The sequence below is a fragment of the Gavia stellata genome, chromosome 4, assembly GCF_030936135.1.
Source record: "Gavia stellata isolate bGavSte3 chromosome 4, bGavSte3.hap2, whole genome shotgun sequence".
Classification (NCBI taxonomy): domain Eukaryota; kingdom Metazoa; phylum Chordata; class Aves; order Gaviiformes; family Gaviidae; genus Gavia; species Gavia stellata.
In genome coordinates, this window is record NC_082597.1 from 57153416 (window position 1) to 57176484 (window position 23069).

Here is a 23069-nt window from a genome sequence, read left to right on the forward strand (position 1 = left end):
GGGTCCATTGCCACAGAACACTGTGGAGGCCAAAAGTAGAAAAGGATTTTTAAAAAGGGACTAAGTGCATTCATTAAGGCCAGGTCCAGAAGGAATTGCCATTCAGGAAGTCCGCACACTCTGACACCTCTGTGGTGTCAGAGAAAGACCTCTGTATACAAGCTTTATATTTTTTGCTTCTGTGATCACCTGTTACTGGCTATCCTCACAGATAGGATAGCAGATTAAATGGCCTTTGGTCTGACTGCATGCAGTGCTTCTTACAGATCAAAGCTCTTGATTTTGGCATGATTTAGCATTTGGAAAGGTTAACTTTAAAAAAAAAAAAAAGGAACATTTGCTTCCCCTGCGTTCTCTTTCAAGCCTCAAAGATGTGCTCCTTAATCATTCAGTTTCCACGAATGGTAAAGTAGTGCAGAATTAGCAACAAACAGGATTTTGTAACAGCCACTGAAGGCTGCATTATTGCTCCCAGATCCTGCCCAGTCCCCCTTATAAGACATTTCTCTTGACCCAGTCTCAACTGCAGGTTAAACATCCCCCTATATTCCATTTTTTCTCTTTACTACATTCTTGCTAAATCCCTTTGTGCAACTGCTATATTTATGATATGAAACAGTTAAGATACTCATCTGTTGGCCTCTGCTAGCTAAACCCTTCTCCCCGACCATTTATTTCTGTGTGGATGAGTGACAACAGGAATCTACAGGAAGACTCCTTGTGGACAAAGGATTGCTACGCTGTCTGTAAACATCCTTATTTCACCCAGAATTTACCACTTTGATTGGATTTAGCCTTCCAGCCAGTCAGACCAATACATTTCTGCAGTGCAGTAGAGTAAACAATGCAAAACAGTGATTCTGAGTCTGTAGCTAGACAGACTGAAGTAGCAGCACAAGTATGTCAGAAAATGTCCTGCATTTATCTGGACACAGAGTGAGCTCTGAGGCCAGTCATCACAGTTTTTTTTATATATAAAATATGTGTGCACACAGACGTATGGACTAATACATTCATCACTAACCCTCATTTAAGGGACCAATCATCCAAAGTCTATGCTTCAGTCAGTAAATGTGCTTTAACTCGGGGTGCTGGATGCATCCAGGAACACGCAGTGGTTTGACAGACCACTGTGTGGGGACATGGCTGTAGGTTCAAAATCAATCGAGGTTCCTGTTCCAGCTTGTTCAGTCTTCAGTTCTCCAGACAATCCTTCCCAATCAAGATAACACACAGGTAGATTGTTTGTTTTTATCACTTGTAGTGGAGTTTGGACCCAGGTTACCTGGAATGAAAAGAAGTTAAAAGTAATGTTAATGTTAAGTAAATAAGACCTGGATAAAGTTTGGACTCATGCTTCAATCCTCTCTCATTTACTATACACCTTGTGTTAGACCTACATTACTCTGCACTTTCTCATGATTTTATTTCCTACTACTGTGAAATGGAGAGAGAGTAAAATAAGAGCAAATTCAGAGTATACTGTGGAGAAAACTACTGGAGAAGTATTTCCAGGCTTTGGCCTGTACCCACACCAGCTTCAGTGTATTCTCAGGTCCCAGCTGGCATTGAAAAACAGTCTGGACATGACTTGGGTGGGAGGTTTTCCAAAGAGTGAGGGATGGAAAAAAAAAAGTCAGGTCATCTCATCCATTTGATCCCCACACATATTCTCAGGAGAGTTTTTTTCACGTCCAGTTTTAAACATCTCAAGTGCCTGTATTTCCACCATTTCCTTTGCAAGAGAAATCCTGAGGCCTCAGGGTCTCTCACTTAAGTAGCATAGTATGCTGCCCCAATTTTTTATCATCTTAGGTTTTTCTCATTGATCACTCTATGGATTCCTCCTGCTCCTAGCATCTGTACTTTTCAATGCTTGCACTGCTGTTTGATCTCCTTCATTACAGCCAGATGTTGGTCTGGATGCCCCAGCATATTTTTTTCAAGCACTGTACTAAAGTGTGTTTGCGTAGGTTTTTGCAAGTAAGGGAGCTCTGCTGTGCTCTGAGCTCAGCAAGGCTTACGTGACATATAGCCCAGGGCAGTATATACTGAGAGGGGCTGCCACGTGGCTTGCAGTCACTCCAAAGAAGGGCAGAACCCCACACGTGTATTTCTACAGGAGGAAGGCATATGTGCATCTCCCAAGCATTTGGAGCCAGTAGCCAGTACAGAGTGAGAACAGGGAGGGAAAACTGCCACAGGTCATGGTGACATGCTAACTGAGAAGCCTCAACCTTGCTGAGATGAGCGAGCTTTCAACCCAAGCACTGCCTCTTAACTAGGCTTCAAATGAATCATTTTTCATGTCACTCTCTTGCTTGTGGGTATTTGATCAACATTTTCCTCACCTGTAGGTGATGGGGAAGAGAAGAGCTCTCTCCTGTCCCTCTCCTCCTCTCCACCTTCTTCCATACTGCAACTTCTTGATATCCATGTGGGAGGCTGAACTGCAACTGCCCCTCACTTTTGTGGCTCCTCTGTATGCTACTGCCTCCTCCCCACATCTACCCATGACATTTTGTTCTACCTCCTGTCCCCCCCCAACCCATTCAGTATGATACTACTAAGTTTATCATTACTACTATCTCCTCACCACCCCTGTTCCCCTCCCTGTCTGTATTAATTCAAAACCCTCACGTTTACTTTCAAAAGTGTCTGTGCTCCTCTGCTTAATCTCAACTCCCCACTCCTTTATTCTTCTCACTTTCTACTCTTGTCTTCTGACCTTTTAGTACAGATCCCACTACAGTGTAGAGCAAACACCCTCCTTGTATGTACCCAACAATGTTCCCCTCTTTCTCTTTAGAACAGAGGCTGAAAATTCCAGTTACCACTGGTCCATGATCCCACTTCGGCTGAAAACCACAGGTAATAACTAAGCAGCTATTTCTGCAGTATTGCAATGCCCAGTGTAAATCCCCTTTTTTGTTGCAAGAAGCACCCAGAAGTGAAACACGAAATCCTGCTGCTAAGTATATGTGTTCTGCAACCAACGCTTATGAGGAGCGAAGTCCCATATATGGAGAAACCCAGGACAGCAAATCCTCCTGAACAATCCCACTTTGCTTCTTGCAGAGGAGAAAACAAAACAAAAAGCCAGCACCTTCCAAAGGCACACAGCTTTCAAACCCTTGCAGTATTTTCCCAGAAGCTGCACACAGACATCAGTGTCTTTGGCTGATCACAGTCTGCCCAGCAGCAAATTAAAATTAACAAGATTCTGGTCAGGTTCAGAGCTGCTGCTGTTGTGTTCCTAAGTGGGCAACAGTGAAATTCAAGAGTTGTGTCAATTTGATGACGTGGTTTTAAGAAAGCCTTGCAAGACAAAGCACAATCTCCACTCAGTGTACTAGGACAACACCTCAGTATGTTAATTTGGACACTTGGTTTGGGACATTACTATCTGTAGCCCTTGTATTTTCCAGACCCCCAATTCTGACTTGTAGGTATCATTTCCTAGCATGTAAATACCCAGTCAGATTTTCAGACTCTGTCTCAAAACACACTTTCATCACTTCCCTTCCCAGTTCGGATTCTCTTCATCACCATTTGCTCTTACAAGACTGAACCTGACCTTTAGCCTGCTTGAATAATGTCTTTCAATTACTCTGCGAGCTACTCAGTGTGTGGATCTGGTCTCTCTATGCATTTGCAAGGTGGGATGTGTCTCTGTGGTACTACAGAATTAATAGTAACTTTGGAGGATGTGTGCACAGGCAGGCCCACAGGGCTTAAGTGTGCTGTTTAATCTTTACAAAAGGTAAGGGCAGCTATTTCAAACTGTGAAGCGCTGAATAATTGCATCCTAACCTGACTGCATACAAAGCACCTTCTCCCTCCTTCATTTCCACTTCTTACCTCCCTTCTGTCACCCAGAGTATGACAGCAGCAGTTTTTACGAGACCTGCTCAAAGATAATTTAAACATTTAAAACTAAGTCAGTCCTACAGCTACCCAAGAACAAAGTGCCTCCTATTTTTATCTTGAAGCTGGAACTCTATTCCATGCCATGTTCAAGAATTTTTTATTAAATCCTAATGAAGCATGTCCTACTGATCAAGTAGCTGCAGGATCCTCTCTGGTAACTCATTTTCTTCCTCTTTCTCATGAGTCCCCATCTTTCTAATGTGCCCTCTATCATCTCTGTTCACATGCCACTTTGGGACCACTAGACTAGATAGAGAAGCTTTCTCTCAAGAACAGTGATTCAATTCATAAACAACACACAAGCAGTGATCTTCCTCCAGCCTTTTACAACACCAGATGACCGAAGTCTACTTACACCATACTTCAAAAGCTGTGGAGTCCCCCGGTGCCACCATGAACAGGCATTCTCAATTTGCATAAAACCAAAAAAACCTACTTGCATGGACTCCTTGGAAGGACTTATCAGGTCAGGAAGAGCACAGCGGGAAGGCTGGTGTGGTGGACCTCTGCGCCTTGTCTGCACCTGTTCTCAATTCTTTCTTCCCCTTTATTGCAAGAGGTGGCAGCCCTCAAGAAGTAGCAGTGGCAATAAATAAAACCTGAACATAATAGCATGATAGTGTCTTTGTGGAAATGGTCCAGACCAAGCATCAGACTGTCTGGGACAGATCCACTGTGTTAAAAGGAACAAGGACATCCCAGCTGCCCTGACTGTGCAATGTCCCAGAAGGGTGCAGAACCCCACTGTTCAGCTAGAGACATGAATCTCTTTCATGCCTTAATCTGGGCCTAATTTCATCATGACATTGTGGGAATGGCGGGCTGTCTGCTTTAAAACAGCTGACAAGTGAGAAACTGTAAAGAATCTCTGATATTGTAAAGTGCTGACAAATCAGAAATAACACAATTGCCTACTTCTGTCACTAGAGGGTAGTGCAAGCTCTCAGGTCCATTCGTCTGAGAGGAAATGCTCACACATCTCCCCACAGGTCTTCACGGATTTTGGTTTTCCTGGTTCTGAGGAATGGGGCCCAGCAGCACATACTGTCTGTGCTCAAGACATAAAGTGATTTGGAGAGAGGACCTCTTTAGACCAGGGTTTACTTCTGACTCCCCAAATGCCAAACACACATCCTAAAATGGGTCTACTATAGTCTTAAATAACCTATCCATGCCTTCTTACAGTTCCTCTCTCTTGTGTTCATTTGGCATTTTTGAGTTGTCCTTCATTCAGCCAGAAACATTTCTAGGAACCTAACCAATCGCTATTGCTGACCTTCCAATACCTTGCTTTTCTTTTTGGTCTCAGGAGAGAGTCTCTCCATTTGGCATCATGGCAGTCTCAAGGGAATTCAGTCTCTCTAGGCCTGCATTTCGCATTCATCAGAGCACAGAATGGTCTCTGGCCAGACAAGTCGAGGAGAAATTTTCTCCCTGAAACTAGTTTATTTTCCTGCTGGCACAGGATGTATTGACACCCAGCACAGCTCACTGAGAGAGGAAGACAACCAGGCTGAATAGTCCATAGATTTACATAAATCTGACAAAACATCTGAAATGTTGGGAAGTTAGCTATGAACTCATAAATTGTGAGAAATCTCTATCACTTGTGTCTTCACCCAGATGAAGCCTTGGAAGGACTTAGTGAAAATATCAATCAAGCATTAGCAAAGAAAGAAAAGTTGAGATCTAGTACTTCTCTATAGCTTCCATTTTCATGACCTTCTCCCCCACTTGAGAAGGTGATAAAGTAGCAAATTAAAAAGACTTCCACCCTCTCCTCCACTCCTTGCCCCCTCACTTCAACATAAACATGTTTTCCTCTATTCTCCACCAGTAACTTGTCACAGTAAACACACCTGACTAAACCCAAATGAGGAAAGGAGGGGTTACACTGGAAATCTGTCTGTACCCTACTAGCCACTACAATAGTGAACATACTGCTGCTGTTTATTAGGGCAGTGCACTTCAAGAACTGCACACGCAACCTGTTTTACACAAGGAGACATTCACCTTTCTCTCTCTTTGTCCCATACCCGCTTGCTGAGAAGTACGAGAAAACATTTACATGAGAAGTACCAACTTTACAATAAGACTGGTATTAAATTGCCTTCAACTTAAATTGCCAATATCATTTGATACAACTTCTACTCTTCTTTGATCCCACTCATTTTAATATAGAGGAAATAACAGGATCTACTCACAGGTGCCTATATAAAATATGTTTGCACCAATCAGCCAAACTCAGAACAAAGGACACAGAAGCAGAACATGCTGGTAGAAGAGGTTTTACCTGAGATGCCTCCAGTGCTCCTAACACTGGCATGGCCAATGCTGAGCCGCTCATATTCCAGTTTCACGTTCCCAAGGTCTTCTCCTGAATGTCCTTCACTGGCAAAAGAATTGGCCTCAATGCTTGAGCCTGGAGATCGTTTGGCCTTGCGACTGAAAAGCCCACTGGCAAACCGTTTTCCTTGCTTTGAATTGGCGTGTGCATCTTCTTTCTTCATATCTCGAATAGACTCTCTGGATTTGGATTTATTTTTCAGGTCCATGTGGAGTCGGGAGAACAGTTTTTGAGGGCTCCGATTCAGCTTGTTCAAATTCTCCAGAGGTGGATCAATTTCTGGGAACTCTTGCTCCAATGTGATTAAGTCATTCAGAAACTGATTTAACCGTTTCTTTGACTCACTTGTTTCCTCCTTTTCCATGTTCCCCTGATGATCCTGCCTGTGTCGTGAAGCCCAGAGCATCATATCACCACGGGTTGCCCCTGCCACTAAACCATACTTGGGGTTAATGAACTTTCGAGCCACGGTGGAGGAATGAAGGCCTGACTTCCCAATTCCAAGAAGGAATGGGTTAGCAATACCCAATTCCTTGTAGAAATTAACTTCCTCTGAGATGGCATAAAGCTCACGAAACTCAATGTCAAACATCTCCACATGCTGTCCTGTCAAGACTAGCAGGATGTTTCTGTCAATGTGGGATGAACTCCATGTGAAGCTAAAGGCAGGAAACAGAACTGACATTAGATTTTTGGGTGCATACTTGACCCAGCCCACCTAACAATATCTAAGACACTACATGGGAATATGTAGCATTGTGCCATTTGCCCATATGTTCTTGCCAAGATGGGTCAGGATAGATAGATAGATAGATAGATAGATGGATGGATGGATGGATGAAGCTCTTTATTGTTGTTCTTCATTAGGCTGTTCTTCATTAGGCATGCAGACCAGATCTGGAAGAAAAGGCCCTAAAACTCTGAAGGACAGTTTACCCTTTTAAAAAAGCAACACTGCATCAACAGGAGGAGTCTCCAGACTGAAAACCTCACTGAAGAGAACTGAGCACAGTGGCTGGTTGGGGAGTCCTTGCAGACCACCACCTGATGCAGTGTGGAACTATCTCTAGCCCACAGAAATGGTCCACTAGCATGGGCATATTCCATTCTCTCAGGAGCAGCTTGTGCTCTATGCCACCTTTTCTGCCATCCCACCCCAATTTCTACAGATGCCACACAGATTACAGAGATTGGCATAAGAAAGGGAATGATGCAGGAAGAAGATTCTCAAGCAAAGCCACAAGCCATTCTTTACACAAAGAATGTAGCTTTGCCTTAAGCAAGAGCGACCCACCTGTATGATCCAGTGGCCACCTTTTCACCGTCCACCATCAGGAATCGGGATGCCAGCGTGCCTCTGATCTTCCCTGCTGGCATGTAGAACCCAACTCCAGTCACAGAACGTATGCGGATATTCTAACAGGGAGGTGAAAAGACAAAATGTCACAATAAATGGGGCACAGAATTAGATAATTGCCAGCTCCATCTTAACATGTCACTCACATTATCTCACTATTCTGGGACTACAGCTCGTTTTCTATCAGCCACCAGAAATCAGAAGGGCTGCAGAAAGGAAAGCATAGTGCTGTAAGACCTGTTGTCATCCCCTGTCTATGCAAGTCACTCCCCTCCATCAGTTTATAGCCCTGTCCAATAGGTCAGTGTCTTTGTAACCCTGCCTGCTGTCTTCAGCTATTCATCTTAGCCCACTGGCAAGACAATGCTTTCAAAATCAAATAATCGTTCATCTCCAGTTCTGTGCTGTAGGTCAGGAGGCCCAGTGCAGTTCAGGGGAATGAATCAGAGGAAGGTCTGAGCCATGTCTGCACTCTCTGAATCCTGATCCCTACTCCACAACACTTGTGAGCTCTTCTACATTAGCAGGACCACAAAACCAAGGAACTTTGCAATACCTGTGCAGTGCAAAGGACACAGCTACTTGGAGGGTAACGTATGAGACAGATCTATATTAGGTTCTTTTTGTGCTTGGGTTCTGATCCCAATAACACAACTTGACAAAACTGGGCAAATTAGAAGACTGGACAATTTAATTATTACAGAAGAGAGGAGGAAACAGTTCTATTGCTCAAAAGATAAGATGTTTTCTATCTATTATAATAAAAGGAGAACCCCGACCTTTATCATTTTGCTAAGAACCCCAAACAGTTACAGTGTCCACCCAGATTCCTCACTGTTCAACAGAGAGTGAGAACACACAGAACTTTCTTCGAACAAATGGAGTAGGATAAGTGTCTGGAAAAACCTTTCACGAAATGAACAGAAGTAGTTAGAAAAAGATAATACCTCTCCCCAAACCTCCCGTTTTGCACCCTTTCCCAGCAAACCTACAAGTAATAAAACAAAGCACTACCAGGGACAGAAAAAACACGGATTTAAGGTTACATGATTTTCTACAACAGATGTGTGTCTGCACATACTATAAAAACGTATTTGCACATTGGACTGAGCATTATTCTGCTCATGGGTCCTGGCTGCATGAGGCTGAATTGCCAAACAGGTATATGTACTGTCTAACATGAAAAAAAAAACAACAAAACCCAAAAGCATTGACAGTCATTATAAGTTTAGAGCAAATTGTCTTGTCACTCTGATACACAAATTTAGACCATTTTCTTCATTCCACCACCTGTTTCTGTAAGAATTCTTTAACAATGACAAGCTAAAAGGTATTATGATCTGGAGTAATAAATCCAGGGTTGGGAGTCAGATAGTCCCAAGTGTAATCACAGTTCTGACACCATTCCCTGTGATGTTCTGGGACAGTCAATTCACCTTTGCCTCATTCTTCCCCCATCTGCAGAGCAGGAGAATCATGAGGATTTGGCTAATGCTAGCACAGCCCCAGATTCCACAAAGAGCTAAGTCCTATTATTATAAACCTCACTGACAGCTTAAATACTGATAGGCTATAAAAATCTGCATGCAGGAATGAGTGATTATAAGAATGCAGACTTCTTTCAAAAAACAGTTTTCTGAATATAACTGTTACCTTTTGAATCTGCTCCTATTTTCCCCACTAAAATACAGCAATGGCAGTACAAATTCTGACTAACAGTAACTGATGATACTACTATTTTGCATTCATCTATTGCTTGATCTGTCTGAAGTCCTGTCTGGGCATTAGCTAATTAATGCTCCCAACACTGCTGAAAATATTATTACCCTATTTTAAAGACAAGGAGCTTGAGAGAGAAAAAGTTGAAGTGACTTGCCCAAGGCCTAGCAGTGAGTCGTATGTGTGGGATGCTGAATGCATGAATGTTGGGTAGAGCACAGGAGAAAAGGTGCTCTTTCCAGTATTTAGAGTAACGTTTGTAGTTGGCTGGCTGATGACCTGAAATATTTTTTTTTTTCCTTGCTGAGTAAAGCTGGATGTGGGATTTGCCAAATCAGTGAATATTGACTGCAGGTGTCAAGAAGGACCTCAAGGACCTCCGTTCTTCAAATCAGCCAACACCTCTGACACGTTATGTACCTTTGTGAATCAAGAAGTATCAGCCTTTGTGAGCAGAAAGTTTCTCAGCATATAACAAGTGTTGATTTTATTATGTTTGTATGTTATATCACTTTCTTTTGGTGGAAAGAAAGTACATTTGGATTTCTGCAGTAACTGAGCTACACATAACACTTAGAAAAGTACAGAGGGGATAGAACCAAACAGCTGAACATATCAACCTCGTTGAACAAAGTAGGCACAGGAGTGCATAAATACATCTTGGAATGTAGAAAACAAGCACACAGTCATATAAACATCAAGTCACTTAACAGGTTATTTGTATAATGTTTTCTGCCTTGAAGGATCTTGGAGCATTTGTAAACTGATATATCAAGCTGTACAGAAGAGGAACAAGCCTGGGTTCACATACTGAAGACTACACAAAAACAAAAGAAGAAAGACAAATATAAATGAGGTGAGATTGCAGCCATTTTTGGGGGGCACTAATGTTACAGTAGTAAGAAATATTTTGGGTAGAGGACCTGTTAGTTCACCAAATAGAAGTGATCCCTCCAGATCTGTATTCTTGCAGAAGCCTGCTTAATGTTTGTCATATCTTGGCTTATGGAAGCTGCAGTCTGTGTTAAATTTCCACATTTCCTTTACAGAGGCTCACACCACTCCTCATCACAAGCAGTGACTAACGTTTCCCTGGCAGCAACTTAATACGGACTGGTAACACTCAAGCCTGACAGAGCATCCTAATACAAACAGTGAAGGAATCACTCTTTCTGGCTTTACTGTGACAAACTTTTAAACCTCGCCCTGAATCCACAGAAAGTTAAATTAGACCCAGTTTAGAAAGTCAGTAATAGGTTGTGCTGTGACTAACACTTAGTTGTCCCTTGACAGACCTGGGCAGCAGCACCCACAAGCTGGGGTTGAGTGAGATACACAAGACAGACCCTGAAGGCAAGCATTGCAAGTACTTCTACCAGGGAAGCCTGTGTGTACCTTCCCTCTTAGAACAACCAAAGCAAAGCAAGCAGGGATCTTTATTTCAAGTTGGGATGGATGGCATGAATGACCTCTACAAACTAATAGATGTAAAACAGATAAATGAGAGGCAACAGACAAAAGCAGTAGCTGATAGATGACAGTGACTCAGCAGTCCCTTACATTGACTGTGTTTTTCAAAATGTAGATATCCCCTTTCTGCTGTCCCTGGAAAAATCAGATCCATTCAGTGAATAGCATCTGCTGGGGTGGCTCTCATCCTCTGTTCTCTTCTAATACTGCTTCACCTGAGCACAGGGCTGAGGGGGAGGCCCCAGATGCCCATTATTTCCCACTCTAAAATCCTACATGGAGGTTTCACAGAAGGGGGAAAGAGGAAGAGAGATACAGGATTCACGTGGACAGGACCACAGTGACAACAGACAAGGAATCTTTCTTATTCATGGTCTGTAAGGTTCTCATTTTTGGTGATCAGACCTCTAGATCACAGAGATGGGTGGTAGGTGCTCATCTTACACAGGGACACAAAAGCAGCCACAGTCTGGAAGCAGCCACCAAGTAATACCGGGAAATGCTGTGGACTTATCCTATGTGTTTGCCCTGAACAGTTTTGGAAAAGGTACGCTTGTTGATAACATAGTAAAACTTGCAGGTATTCAAGTAGAACAAGATGGAATGCAGCTAGCTGGACCCAGCCTGCCAAAGTCATTACTGGGTATTATTCATTTGGGTCTTTATAAAAAAAGAGCCTTGTAAGCCCCCATTTTTGAAAGTTCACAGGCAACCTAGAAGAATTCTCTAACAGATAATTAAAAAACCAACAGCACTGCATCACATCACATTCAGCTTCTCACTCGAGTTAGGACTGGATGAGGAAAGCTCGGAGGTAAAGACATGAAATACTGAAATGAAATTCCAAAAATTTCTTGGGCAGAAACTTTAAAGAATTCCTGGAGTGAGGAGAGGAACTCCTTACACGTTGGGAAAACAAATGTGAAAACTATCATGGTGAACTTCCTGCAGATAACTCGTTCCCTGGGCTTGCTTGGAGCTCTAGGTGAACTCCGTGTCTTTGAGCAGGAGTGTCTGTTACTGGGGCTTTCATTAGCAGAAGCATGAGGAGGAAGAGAACTCATCTAAAAACTGGTGAGAACACTCACCCTCAGGTCAACAAAAAGAGGACTTTTTGTGGGGCTATGAATTTTATATCTATAAGAACTTCATTGTGATCTCAGAAGAACAATCTTGTGTCAAACATAACAGAAGTCTGACAAACCATGTCCTGTAGGCTCAGGAAGCCATACAACTCATACACACAAGACACGCTCTTGCTAACATCCCAGGATGAATGTACCAATGGTTGAATTTAAATGCATTTATAGTGATCTCTGGCCTTCAGACAAAAATTGAGTTTTTCTCATTTCATGCTTGGAGTCAGTAAAGAACTTTTTGTCTTTGCAGAGTGAGGTACTGTCTTCCTACAGCAGTTTCCCTTCTGTGAGACTGTCAGCAGATCATGATACCTTGCCATCTCAAAATGATACAATACCGAGGAATTTTATGAAAACGCCCAGCACTGTATGTAGACAAAGGGCAAAATCCAGTGTTAACAGTAAATATCCCTATATTAGGGCTGTTGAAGTATTCACTCTGCATTGGATGAACAGGGGAATGGAAACAAAAGGGTGGGAATCACAGAGCAATCTGAGCATCTGGTGATGACAGAAGACAGAATGAGCATCCTGACCCGGCAGCGATGACAGCCCATGGTAGCGTGTCACCTCTCTCTCTTTCCCTGGGATCAGAACTTGCCTCTAAACCTTAAAGTTACATCCCACATTGCTGCAGCTTTCTTGCACAAGCATTCGAAAGGAAAAGTGGGAAGAAGGGCAGGACGGAAGAGTATACAATTCCTTTGCTGACGAACTGTGGCCCGCTGATGAAAATCTTTTAGAAGAAAGCAAAATGGTTACACAAAAAGACAGTGCAAGGAAAGAATGTTTTCTCCGTTACTGAAAATCTGTAGACAGACATCAAAGCAGATATCAACAGAAAGACATGTTATAAATAAGAAATGGGTAAAAGACAGAGTTAACTGCACTAGAGTTTCTCGTTCTGCCTTAGCAATTCCAACATCCTCTGTGATCAAGCAAAGCAATGCGGGACAAAATGATTCTGCCTGAACAAGACCGGAGGCCCAGCTTGCTTTCTTGCTTTAAATCTGGGTCTTCAACACTAAAAGTTCAAAACAACCCTAGACACATTACATCAATGACGTGGGGGTGGGGGGAGTTCTCAAGGGGAAGCCTTAACCTTGTTTGAGACAACTTGGGTATCTAAAGTCGGCTGTTGAGGGAATCACTATATGATGATTTCTGCCATAGTGACCCAAGCAGCAGCATGTATACATCCAAGGCAGCCTTGGGCAGGATACTAAGAGGCCGTATTCTTTGAGAGGCAAATGACTTGTTTCCCCTTACAGGAAGACTCTTCGCAGTCCTTCCACAGCACCACAGACAGGAATAAACTGCATTGACCTTAACGAGATTAACTAAAGCCTTTTTAGCCATACTGGAAAAGGAATACAACAACCTTAAGGGGAATTTAAGATACAGTATGAGATAGCTGGGAAAAGAAGGGAAAAAGTTGAAGGACAGCACTCCGTGGGCTGGAGCTCTGCAGAAGAGTGAAAAACTAGGTCAAAGAAGGATGTTAAAAAGTTCTTCTCAGTGGACCTCCTTCAGCTCAGCTGGTATTTGGACTTTTTATAACTGAAGGAGTCTAATGAAAAACATAGCAAGGGCTGCTGTGAGTGAAGGGAAGCACAGAAGGGATGCAGAAGAGTTTTCTCCTCCTTTTGATGGCATCAGTTCGAACTCCGACTCTTTGGAAAAGGTGACCTTGTAACGCAACTAGGCTGCTGCAGGACCTAGTCGCTGCTGTAGAATGCCACTGTGATGACTGGTTTTGGAATGTAAAGTCTGTGTAGATATCTATGGAGAAAGAGGTAAGAGAAAGAGCAGAAGAGGACTGCTTACTGTTCAAAGACGGAGAAGGCAGACAAAAAGGAACTCACCTCTCCAATAGCATTGCAACTTCTTCTAAAATGCCCGGGCATCTTTTCCTTTGCTCTACCCAGGGGTTAAAATATCCAGTACTAAAGTCATCATTCCTGCACATGATGACATGGTGAGAAAAGTACTGGAAAACAGCTACGGGAACAAATGGAACTACTGCTGTGATTTCACAGTTTTGTATCAAAGAGACTTGACCCTAGGCCAAAGAATACCCTTGAAGCTTGAAATAGGTCTGTTATAATGATGTCTGTGTCTTGCTTTCAAAGACACCAGAGGAAAGAAACTTCCACCTCTGTTTTGGAGAAAGATGAGAAAGCTGTTTGGCTGGATGTCTTTTTTGATGAAGAAGTCCACAAACTCAGAGAAGAGTGGTAGTTCAGAGGAGCACTGTTCAGATATATGCAAGTAATTTTCATCCAAATTTAAGATGGTTCTCCTAAAATGGTTAATATGAGACTCTATAACCTTCAGAGCTTTTTGAGTTTTGGTTGTGGGTTTTTTTTACATATTAATTGAGTGTTTATGGAAGATCTGCCCTTCCTCCAGGCAAAAAGGAACTTTTTTGTTTCCCCACTGCTCAGCAGAACAGTTGGATCACAAGAGGTGCGAGTCTTGCACTCCGTAGGTTGTTTCCAACCTAGCAACTTTTTCAGTATTTGGAACAAGTCTGTAGTAATGACAGTGACTAAAAAAAATGAAAAAAGCAAAGAATACAATACTAACTATAAACACACAAAGGATTTCAGTCTGTATGTAATGGAATTGTTTGCGAACAGAGAACGACTTGTGGGTGATGTGATGGCTGGAGGCTGTCTTGGGCATAGCGATCACAAAATGATAGAGTTTTCGATCCTTGGAGAAGTAAGGAGTGTGGGGGGGGTGTCAACAGAACTGCCACCTTGGACTTCTGGAGGGCAGAATTTGGCCTCTTTAGGAGACTGGTTGACAAAGTCCCTTGGGAGGCATTCCTGAAGGGCAAGGGAGCCCAGGAAGGCCTGACATTCTTCAGAAGGAAATCTTAAAGGTGCAGAAACAGGCTGTCCCCATGTGCCGAAAGACAAGTTGGCAGGGAAGACCACCAGCCTGGCTGAACATAGAGCTTTGGCTGGAACTCAGGAAAAAAAGGAGAGGTTATGACCTTTGGAAGAAGGGGCAGGCAACTCAGGAGGACTACAAGGATGTTGTGAGGTTATGCAGGGAGAAAATTAGAAGGGCCAAAGCCCAACTAGAACTTAATCTGGCTACTGCCATAAAAGACAGTAAAAACGTTTCTGTAAACACATCGGCAACAAAAGGAGGGCTAAGGAGAATCTCCATCCTTTATTGGACGCAGGAGGAAACACAGTGACAAAGGATGAAGAGAAGGCTGAGGTACTTAATGCCTTCTTTGCCTCAGTCTTTAATAGCAAGACCAGTTGTTCTCCGCGTACCCAGCCCCCTGAGCTGGAAGACAGGGACAGGGAGCAGAATAAAGCCCTCATAATCCCAGGTGAAATGGTTAGTGACCTGCTACACCACTTAGACACACACAGATCTATGGGGCCTGATGGCATCCACCCAAGGGTACTGAGGGAGCTGGCGGAAGTGTTCGCCAAGCCACTTTCAATCATTTATCAGCAGTCCTGGCTAACTGGGGAAGTCCCAGTTGACTGAAGATTAGTAAATGGGACGCCCATCTACAAGAAGGGCCAGAAGGAGGATCTGGGGAACTACAGGCCTGTCAGTCTGACCTCGGTGCTGGGGAATGGAGCAGATATCCTGAGTGCCATCATGCAGCATGCACAGGACAACCAGGTGATCAGGCCCAGTCAGCATGGGTTTATGAAAGGCAGGTCCTGCCTGACAAACCTGATCTCCTTCTATGACAAAGTTGACCCACTTAGTGGACAAGGGAAAGGCTGTGGATATAGTCTACCTAGACTTCAGTAAAGCCTTTGACACTGTTTCCCCCAGCATTCTCCTGGAGAAACTGACTGTCCATGGCTTGGATGGGCGCACTCTTTGCTGGGTAAAAAACTGGGTGGCCAGGCCCAAAGGGTTGTGGTGAATGGAGTTAAATCCAGTTGGCGGCCAGTCACAAGTGGTGTTCCCCAGGGCTCAGTACTGGGGCCAGCCTTGTTTAATATCTCTATCAGTGATCTGGATGAGGAGATTGAGTGCACCCTCAGCAAGTTTGCAAACGACACCAAGTTGGGTAGGTGTGTTGATCTGCTTAAGGGTAGGAAGGCTCTGCAGAAGGATCTGGACAGGCTGGATCGATGGGCCAAGGCCAATTGGATGAAGTTCAACAAGACCAAGTGCCAGGTCCTAGACCTGGGTCACAACAACCCCATGCAACGCTACAGGCTTGGGGATGAGTGGCTGGAAAGCTGCCTGGTGGAAAAGGACCTGGGGGTGTTGGTCGACAGCCAGCTGAATATCAGCCAGCAGTGTGCCCAGGTGGCCAAGAAAGCCAATGGCATCCTGGCTTGTATCAGAAACAGTGTGGCCAGCAGAACTAAGGAAGTCATTGTCCCCCTGTACTCCGCGCTGGTGAGGCCACACCTTGAATCCTGCGTTCAGTTTTGGGCCCCTCGCTACAAGAAAGACATTGAGGTGCCGGAGCGTGTCCAGAGAAGGGTGACAAAGCTGGTGAGGGGTCTGGAGCACAAGTCTTATGAAGAGTGGCTGAGGGAACTGGCGTTGTTTAGTCTGGAGAAAAGGAGGCTCAGGGGACACCTTATTGCTCTCTACAACCACCTGAAAGGAGGTTGTAGCAAGGTGGGTGTCTGTCTCTTCTCCCAAGTAGTAAGTGACAGGACAAGAGGAAATGACCTCAAGTTGCACCAGGGGAGGTTTAGATTGGGTATTGGGAAAAATTTCTTCACCGAAAGAGTTGTCAAGCATTGGAACAGGCTGCCCTGGGAAGTTGAGTCCCCATCCCTGGAGGTATTTAAAAGACATGTGGATGTGGTGCTTAGGAATATGGTTTAGTGGTGGACTTGGCAATGTTATGTTAACAGTTGGACTTGATGATCTTAAAGGCCTTTTCCAACCTAAATGCTTCTATGATTCTATGAATGAGATCCTACTGAGGCTGCTTCTGCCAGTCAAGCTAGGCTGACTACTCTGCTGTACTGCATGCGCTACAAGAAGGCATACTCTGATGTTCTCAGGCAAAGGAGGACTACAAGCTTATTTACTCCCAGATGATCGCTGCTGGATAGGAAAGTCTTGATTTCACAGAGTATATGTGTCCTACAACTGGGATCCAGAGCTACTGCGAACTCTAGTTTGAATCCTTGCATAGGAGACCCAGAGGAATTTCCTCTGACAATTTTCTTCCCAAACAGGAACTGTTGGGTCACAAGAGCCAAGAAACTACATAGACCCCTGTCTCAGGTGAAAGGCAAAAATTCCAAATCTTTCTTTTCTCCTTCATTCTGTATTAGCAAGCCACTCTCTTATCCCTCTATGTTCCATCAATCCCTGTCTAAGTGCTGTGATGTGACTTGTAAGATATGTGTTTGCCTGTCCGAGTCAGTTCCAAGATTCATTACAACTGAAAAAGGCCACTGACCTGCAGGAGATAATGGTTCAGTATTGAATATCTTACCCGAATCTGCAAGTCGCTGAGGTCGAGGCATCTGCACATTTCTAGGAAGAGCTTCACACCCTCCTCATCTAGGATTATATAGACTGGGATCCAGCGCTTATATGCTGCATCAACAATATCACGGAAGATGTCACAGTCTGTAAATACATCCATGACCACTGCAATAATCTGGAAACAAGAAGACAGTAGACAGACACAGAATAAAATATTAGGAACTGAAAGGGATGCCCATCACACTGGTGCAAAATAAAGGAGACCACTGATACCAGAATATGGAGGAGGAAGATATAGGGAAGACAAAAGTACAGGGATGTACATGCCCAAGCACTACCAATAATCTTGCAATTTTCTGGCTTGGCTCCTGCTGCACTTTGGAAGGAACTTAATAAATGCCTTTGAGAGTTCTCCTTCTTCTAGGGGAAGATGGCTTATTTCAGCAGCCTGAGGAATGCCAAAGCCAAATACCTCGTTTCTCCTCTGTATTGTGAAATTTTTGTTGCCTCTGTAAGGTTCCACTTAAAGAAGAACACTGAAAATAGATTGAAAAAGAAGACTGAAAAACACAGCTCTAACACTTCATCAGAAGATGGGTAATGGCAGAATGAATGTGCATAGGAATCTGGGCCTGAATTCTCAGCCATGGTGTATAGAGTGTAGACAGCAAGAACTTTATTTTCCTTTTTTCCCCAATTCCCTGTGAGAAGTCTGCTCTCAGGGCTGGCTTTGTGACGAATGTCTTACGGAGCTCAAACATAAACACCTCATATTGGCCAGGAAGGGACTAGAGTGCTGTTCAAGATCTGGAGGCAAAATGATCATTCCCTCTCTTCACATGTACATTTTTTCTGGTATAAAACTAATCCCTCTTTCCAGGCATAGATTTTACATAAAAACAAAAGGTTGCACTAACATGACAGACAAGCCTGAACAATCACAGGATGAGTAACAACAAAACCAAGAAGGTTATGGGCGACTTTAATGCTGATCTTACATGTTTTGTCTTTCTCTCCCTTTCTGTATCTTTTACACCATTAGAAATATCAATTCACTTTTCTGCCTGAAAGAGTTACTCTCCCCAACATTTGAAAGGCTATGAATGAAGGAAATGACTGTTTTCCTAGTCCTGCTGGGAAACGTCAACTTGACAGGTCAGTGGTCTCATGCTGACAGTATGCTGGGAATAGAGTTGCCTAAATTTTAATTTCCCTGGTGCTGGGGTCACAGTGACGAGCCAAGCTGTGCTGGGGATGGCACATACAGGTGTGAACGGAGCTGAAGACTGGATCGAACAGTAGGATTTTCTTCAGTTGAAGTCTGGAAGAGGTGCAACTCAAGTTGCAGGATCCTCCTACGGAAGGGGGAATAATTCTCACCAGAGACCTCTTTCCTTTGAAAAATGCCCTTGAACAAATTGCTTTTGGGAAAGTGATACCACAGTAAATGTCCCCTACTGTGTTTGCTGAGTCTCTGCTTTTACGGCCAACAACAACCAACACATCTGCTCCGTCAGGCTCCTTCTGTCAACAGTGCTTACACAAGCTTTTCTTTGTTAGAAAAAGAAAAAAAAGAGCTGACATTGTGTTTATGCTCATCATTAACAGGTAGGTTCCTGATACAGGTGAACATTGGTGGAGCTACATTACCAACTAATAGTAAGTCCCTCGATAACTTCTGCTAGGCAGAACCGGATTTCAGGCTCTGCCTTGGTTCTCACTTCCCAGCACAAAGCAGCAAGATGCAGGGAATGTTACTAGAACCTCTGAAAATTAAAATAGAGTGAACTTGTGCCACTTTATTCCTGAACAACTTCATACACAGGCAGATTATATTCCACATAGGGAATTGATCAGGAATAGATAGCAGAAGTGTGAATTTGTTTTCTTTCCATTCCCTCCATTTGCAGTGAGTCCAACGACTGCAGAGATTACACCACATTCTGGACAGACCATTAATTGTTAGTACTGGTCTTGCAATATGAAGGGATGGTTCCCTCCAGGCTTTGGGACCCTGGGTCAGTTCAGGCTTCTTTGCAAGACTGTGTACTAAACCCATGAAAACTGCAGTCCTGTATGAAAAGCAGATGAGCTGCCTTGCAGATGGCACTTCCAAGCCAGCAAAATGTGAGGGGGGCAACCCCACTGTTGGTATGTTAGTCTTCCCAAACCCCTGCCACAGCTGGTGATCTGTCAAGATTACCTAGGAACATTCCCAAATACAGCAAGTCAGAGCATAAGTGTCTACCCCTGCAAGAGGTCTTCCCCATTCCTCCACCTATCCTATGGATAACAACTTACCTATAGGGCCCATAGGTGTGCCTAGCTCTTCATAGGTATTTACAGATTGGCAAGCATTAATTTGCCAATCTCATTGTGGCAAGGTAGCTTAATTAACATATGTTTGTAAAACACTGATGATAAGCCACCCACAGACGTGTGCCACATATTACTAATATCTGTTTAGACCCCCTGCCCCCCAAAAAACCAAAACCTACTGTCATCTGCTGAATGAAAAGCTGCTACCTGGAGGGTTTTTTTTGCCAGGGCCAGCTCAGCTGAACACAATAGGCATAGTTATCTATGAAAAGGACCATTAAACACCTAAATGGCTGTTAAACATGAAACCACCTTTGGGCTGGGAGGGGCACAGTTCGTCCAGTCAGTGAAAAAAAAAAAAAAATCTACAAAGGAATTAATTACTTCTAGGTGCCAGGCACAGCTATCAAAAAGAGCAAAGTTTCCCAGTCCTTGCACAGTCTGTAGAGGCATTTGCAGCAGCACAAAGAGGATGTGAAGTTGCACTAAATCAGAGTGTAAGCATTTTACAGCTTCTGGCTCTTCTAAATGGCTGATCACACCAGTTGCTGAACGGGATTACAGGGTGCACATGTATTTCTGCAAGCAGGGAACTGAAGAGATCACCCGCTGGATTAACGCCTCTGGAAAGTTTTCTGTGTTTCCCAGCAGATTTGGTTTTAACAAGTCTGCAAAGGTTGCGTGTATAGTGTGTGCTGGGGGGGGGGGAGCGGGTGGAGGAGGAAATAACTGCTGAATTAGAAAGCAGCAAAAACAGAAAACAGCAAAACTAAGAGCAGGAATAAAGTGTCTTCTTATGCTGTCATCCCCGTTCCCCAGGGGGGTGTCAGCTCTGAAGCAGATAATTTCCTGAGCGGTCTTCCCTGGAAGCTTCACCCAGACCTAGAAAAACCTCGTCATTGCCCCCTACCTCTTCGACGCAAACTCTTGCAGCGTCACGGCTGGTTTATTTTCTTGCCAGAGGTGGGTGCCCTCTCACCACTAACAGTCCTTTCCACCCAAAGATAAATAGGAGGAGCAGCCACATACTGTCTGGACCCTGGCTGCTTGCAGTCCGGGCTGGATGGCGTTGAGACCATAAAAAATAAACCCCCCAGAACAACACCCCATAAACAAACTCGCTGCCCTGTGTTTAACTAGGGATACCTGCATGTATAGGAGGGGTGGCCGGCACAGCATAACGACCTGCCTTCCCCTGAGCCAGGGACTCAGACTGGGACAGGACAAAGCGAACCACGGGTAGAAAACCCCAATTTGGGGAGGGGCGGGGGGAAGTGCAGGGAAGTCCCGGGCATCAGCTCTGGCAAACCGTAAAGCGACCGGCAGCGAACCTCAGGGAAAGCCGGTGGACGCCAACCAGCTGAAGGACCAACACGCTCCTCCCGGTTCGGAGGGGGCCAGCGAGGAAAGCCCGGCCGCGGCGGGCCCTCGCCTCCCTTCCACCCCAAACGCCCCCAGCTGGGCCTCTGCCCAGGTGCCCTCGGCCCAGGCACGAAGGCGGGCAGGGGCGGCCCGTCCAGGGCGCCCGCTTCGTGTGGCGGCCGGGCCCTACCTTCTGCGCCTGCTGGATCATCTCCCGCACCACCTCCTTCAGGTGGGGCACGCTCTCCTCCTTGCGGGGGTGCGTGAAGAGGGCCACCCGGCTGATGCCCCGGTAGAAGGTCTTGTCGGTCCAGCCCAAGTCCAACGGCGGCACCTCTGTGTCCGAGCACTCGGGCCAGTAGGCCAGCGAAAGGGTCTCCCCGCCAGGTCCCCGCGCCACCTTGCCGCCCTCCCGGGGGTCGTCGTATCCCCGCCAGCTGCCCCGCAGGGCCTGCAGCTCCCGGCTGGAGAGAAAGTCGCGGAGCTGCTCCTTCCTCAGCGCCTCCCGGTAGGCCGCCTCGCCCCGGGTCACCAGCGCCTCCAGGGCCCGGCGCTGCTCCTCGCTGTAGTAGAAGCGGGCCTGGGCCGCAGTCACCTTCTCATTGACGTGCGACTCGTCCAGCAGGAGCACCTGGGACTCCGCCATGCTGCCGGCACACGCAGCGCCAGCCGGCCGGGAGGCTGCGGAAGGAGGGAAAGGCAGAGCCGGGCCCGCCTCACCTGGCCTGCCCGAGCCCGCCCCGACGGGTGGAGCGGCCGCGCCGCCCTGCGCCGGCCCCTCACGCTCCCGTGGCTCCTCGGGGACACGGCTGTCCCCTCGGTTCAGCCCCTCTCCCAGACCCGCGAGTGCCTCTGGCCCCCCGGGGACGGTGGTGGCTGTCCCCCAGCAGGGCCAGGACCAGGTCCCGGACCGCAGCGCTTGGTGGAGAGCCGGGCCTGGGCCGCGCGCACATTTTGGGGTGGAAATGCGGCAGTCTATTTCAGAGGGGTTTTCTCCCTTTTTCAGACGTGGCAGGCACCTGAGGGGTGCTCATAGGGAACGGGGGGACACGCGTGGGGCCAGAGGCGTGGGCAGAGCACCATGGTGGCCGTAAGCCGTGGTCTGTCGGCCGCAGCTGGCTGCTAGCCAGCCCTCTCCAAATCCACTTCCAGAGCAGCTCAGCGACTCCCAAAAAGCAGGAGGTGGGTACCCTGTTTACAGATGGGAAGATGTCAGAGCGATTTGCCTGATGCCGCCCAGCAGGCTGGTGTCAGAGCTGCGAATAAAACCGCCCTGCTCCTAGTCTCTGGCTGGGAGCGCGAATAAATACCCCCAGCTCGACACACGTGTCCCAGCTGAGAGACTAGGGGCTGTAATATTAAATTATGATTTTTGCATGGTATGCGATAGTTGCTAGGGGCCCTAATCAAGATTCAGGCCCCGCTACGGTTTGCAGTGCATGCACAAAGGATAAAAAGCAGCGCTTCAGAGCTGGCAGGGATGAGCAAGGAAACGGGAAAAAGGCAAGGCAGCGGTGAAACACAAACATTCAGAGGCATTTGCAGTGCTTTGCACATGTGATTAGCCCTAAGTGTCCACATGCACAAAAAACTGTAGGGACAGAGCTGCTGGAGTTGCTCTTTGTCTCCTCTCCATAGGGAATTGCCTGCGCTCAGTGTGAGTTAGCTTAAAAATCCAAGGATGAGGTGGGGCGCTGGAGCTCATCCTGTGCTGTTCCTTTCCTTTAGGTAGAAGGGAGAATTTTAGTATTCCAGACTGTCGTCAATAGCTCTTCCTAGCATGAAATTCACTTAAAATTTGAAATTGCACTTTGCAGAGGTCTACTCCTCTGCCTATCAAGTCCCCTTTAAAAATTAATTTCAATATAGGTTCTTTTAGCCTGATTTCCGATGGAAATGAGGCTTACATGGTCATGATGTCTGCATCTGTCTGCCTGTCTGTCCATCTCTCTAATAACTTCTGAACCCACTG

General features: G+C 45.5%; 1 protein-coding gene across 1 annotated transcript; it reads right to left on the reverse strand.

Annotated features, from left to right (window-relative positions):
• Nucleotides 1-1220: 1220 nt before the first annotated feature.
• Nucleotides 1221-21932, reverse strand: FAM83F (family with sequence similarity 83 member F). The gene is made up of 5 exons (XM_059817217.1): nucleotides 21288-21932; nucleotides 17424-17591; nucleotides 7572-7693; nucleotides 6224-6936; nucleotides 1221-1285 (listed from the first exon to the last, which is right to left on the reverse strand). The coding sequence occupies exons 1-5, from the start codon at nucleotides 21741-21743 to the stop codon at nucleotides 1221-1223; spliced, it is 1524 nt and encodes a 507-aa protein (XP_059673200.1). The 5' UTR covers nucleotides 21744-21932.
• Nucleotides 21933-23069: the final 1137 nt, after the last annotated feature.

Excerpts from the sequence above, each read along its gene's own strand:
- FAM83F (XM_059817217.1), bottom strand. The coding sequence starts at position 21,743 with ATGGCGGAGTCCCAGGTGCTCCTGCTGGACGAGTCGCACGTCAATGAG. Across the intron at positions 17,592-21,287 it reads TGATCCAGCAGGCGCAGAAG|ATTATTGCAGTGGTCATGGA; the intron begins GTAGGGCCCGGC and ends TCTTGTTTCCAG. Across the intron at positions 1,286-6,223 it reads GAGCACTGGAGGCATCTCAG|GTAACCTGGGTCCAAACTCC; the intron begins GTAAAACCTCTT and ends TTTTCATTCCAG.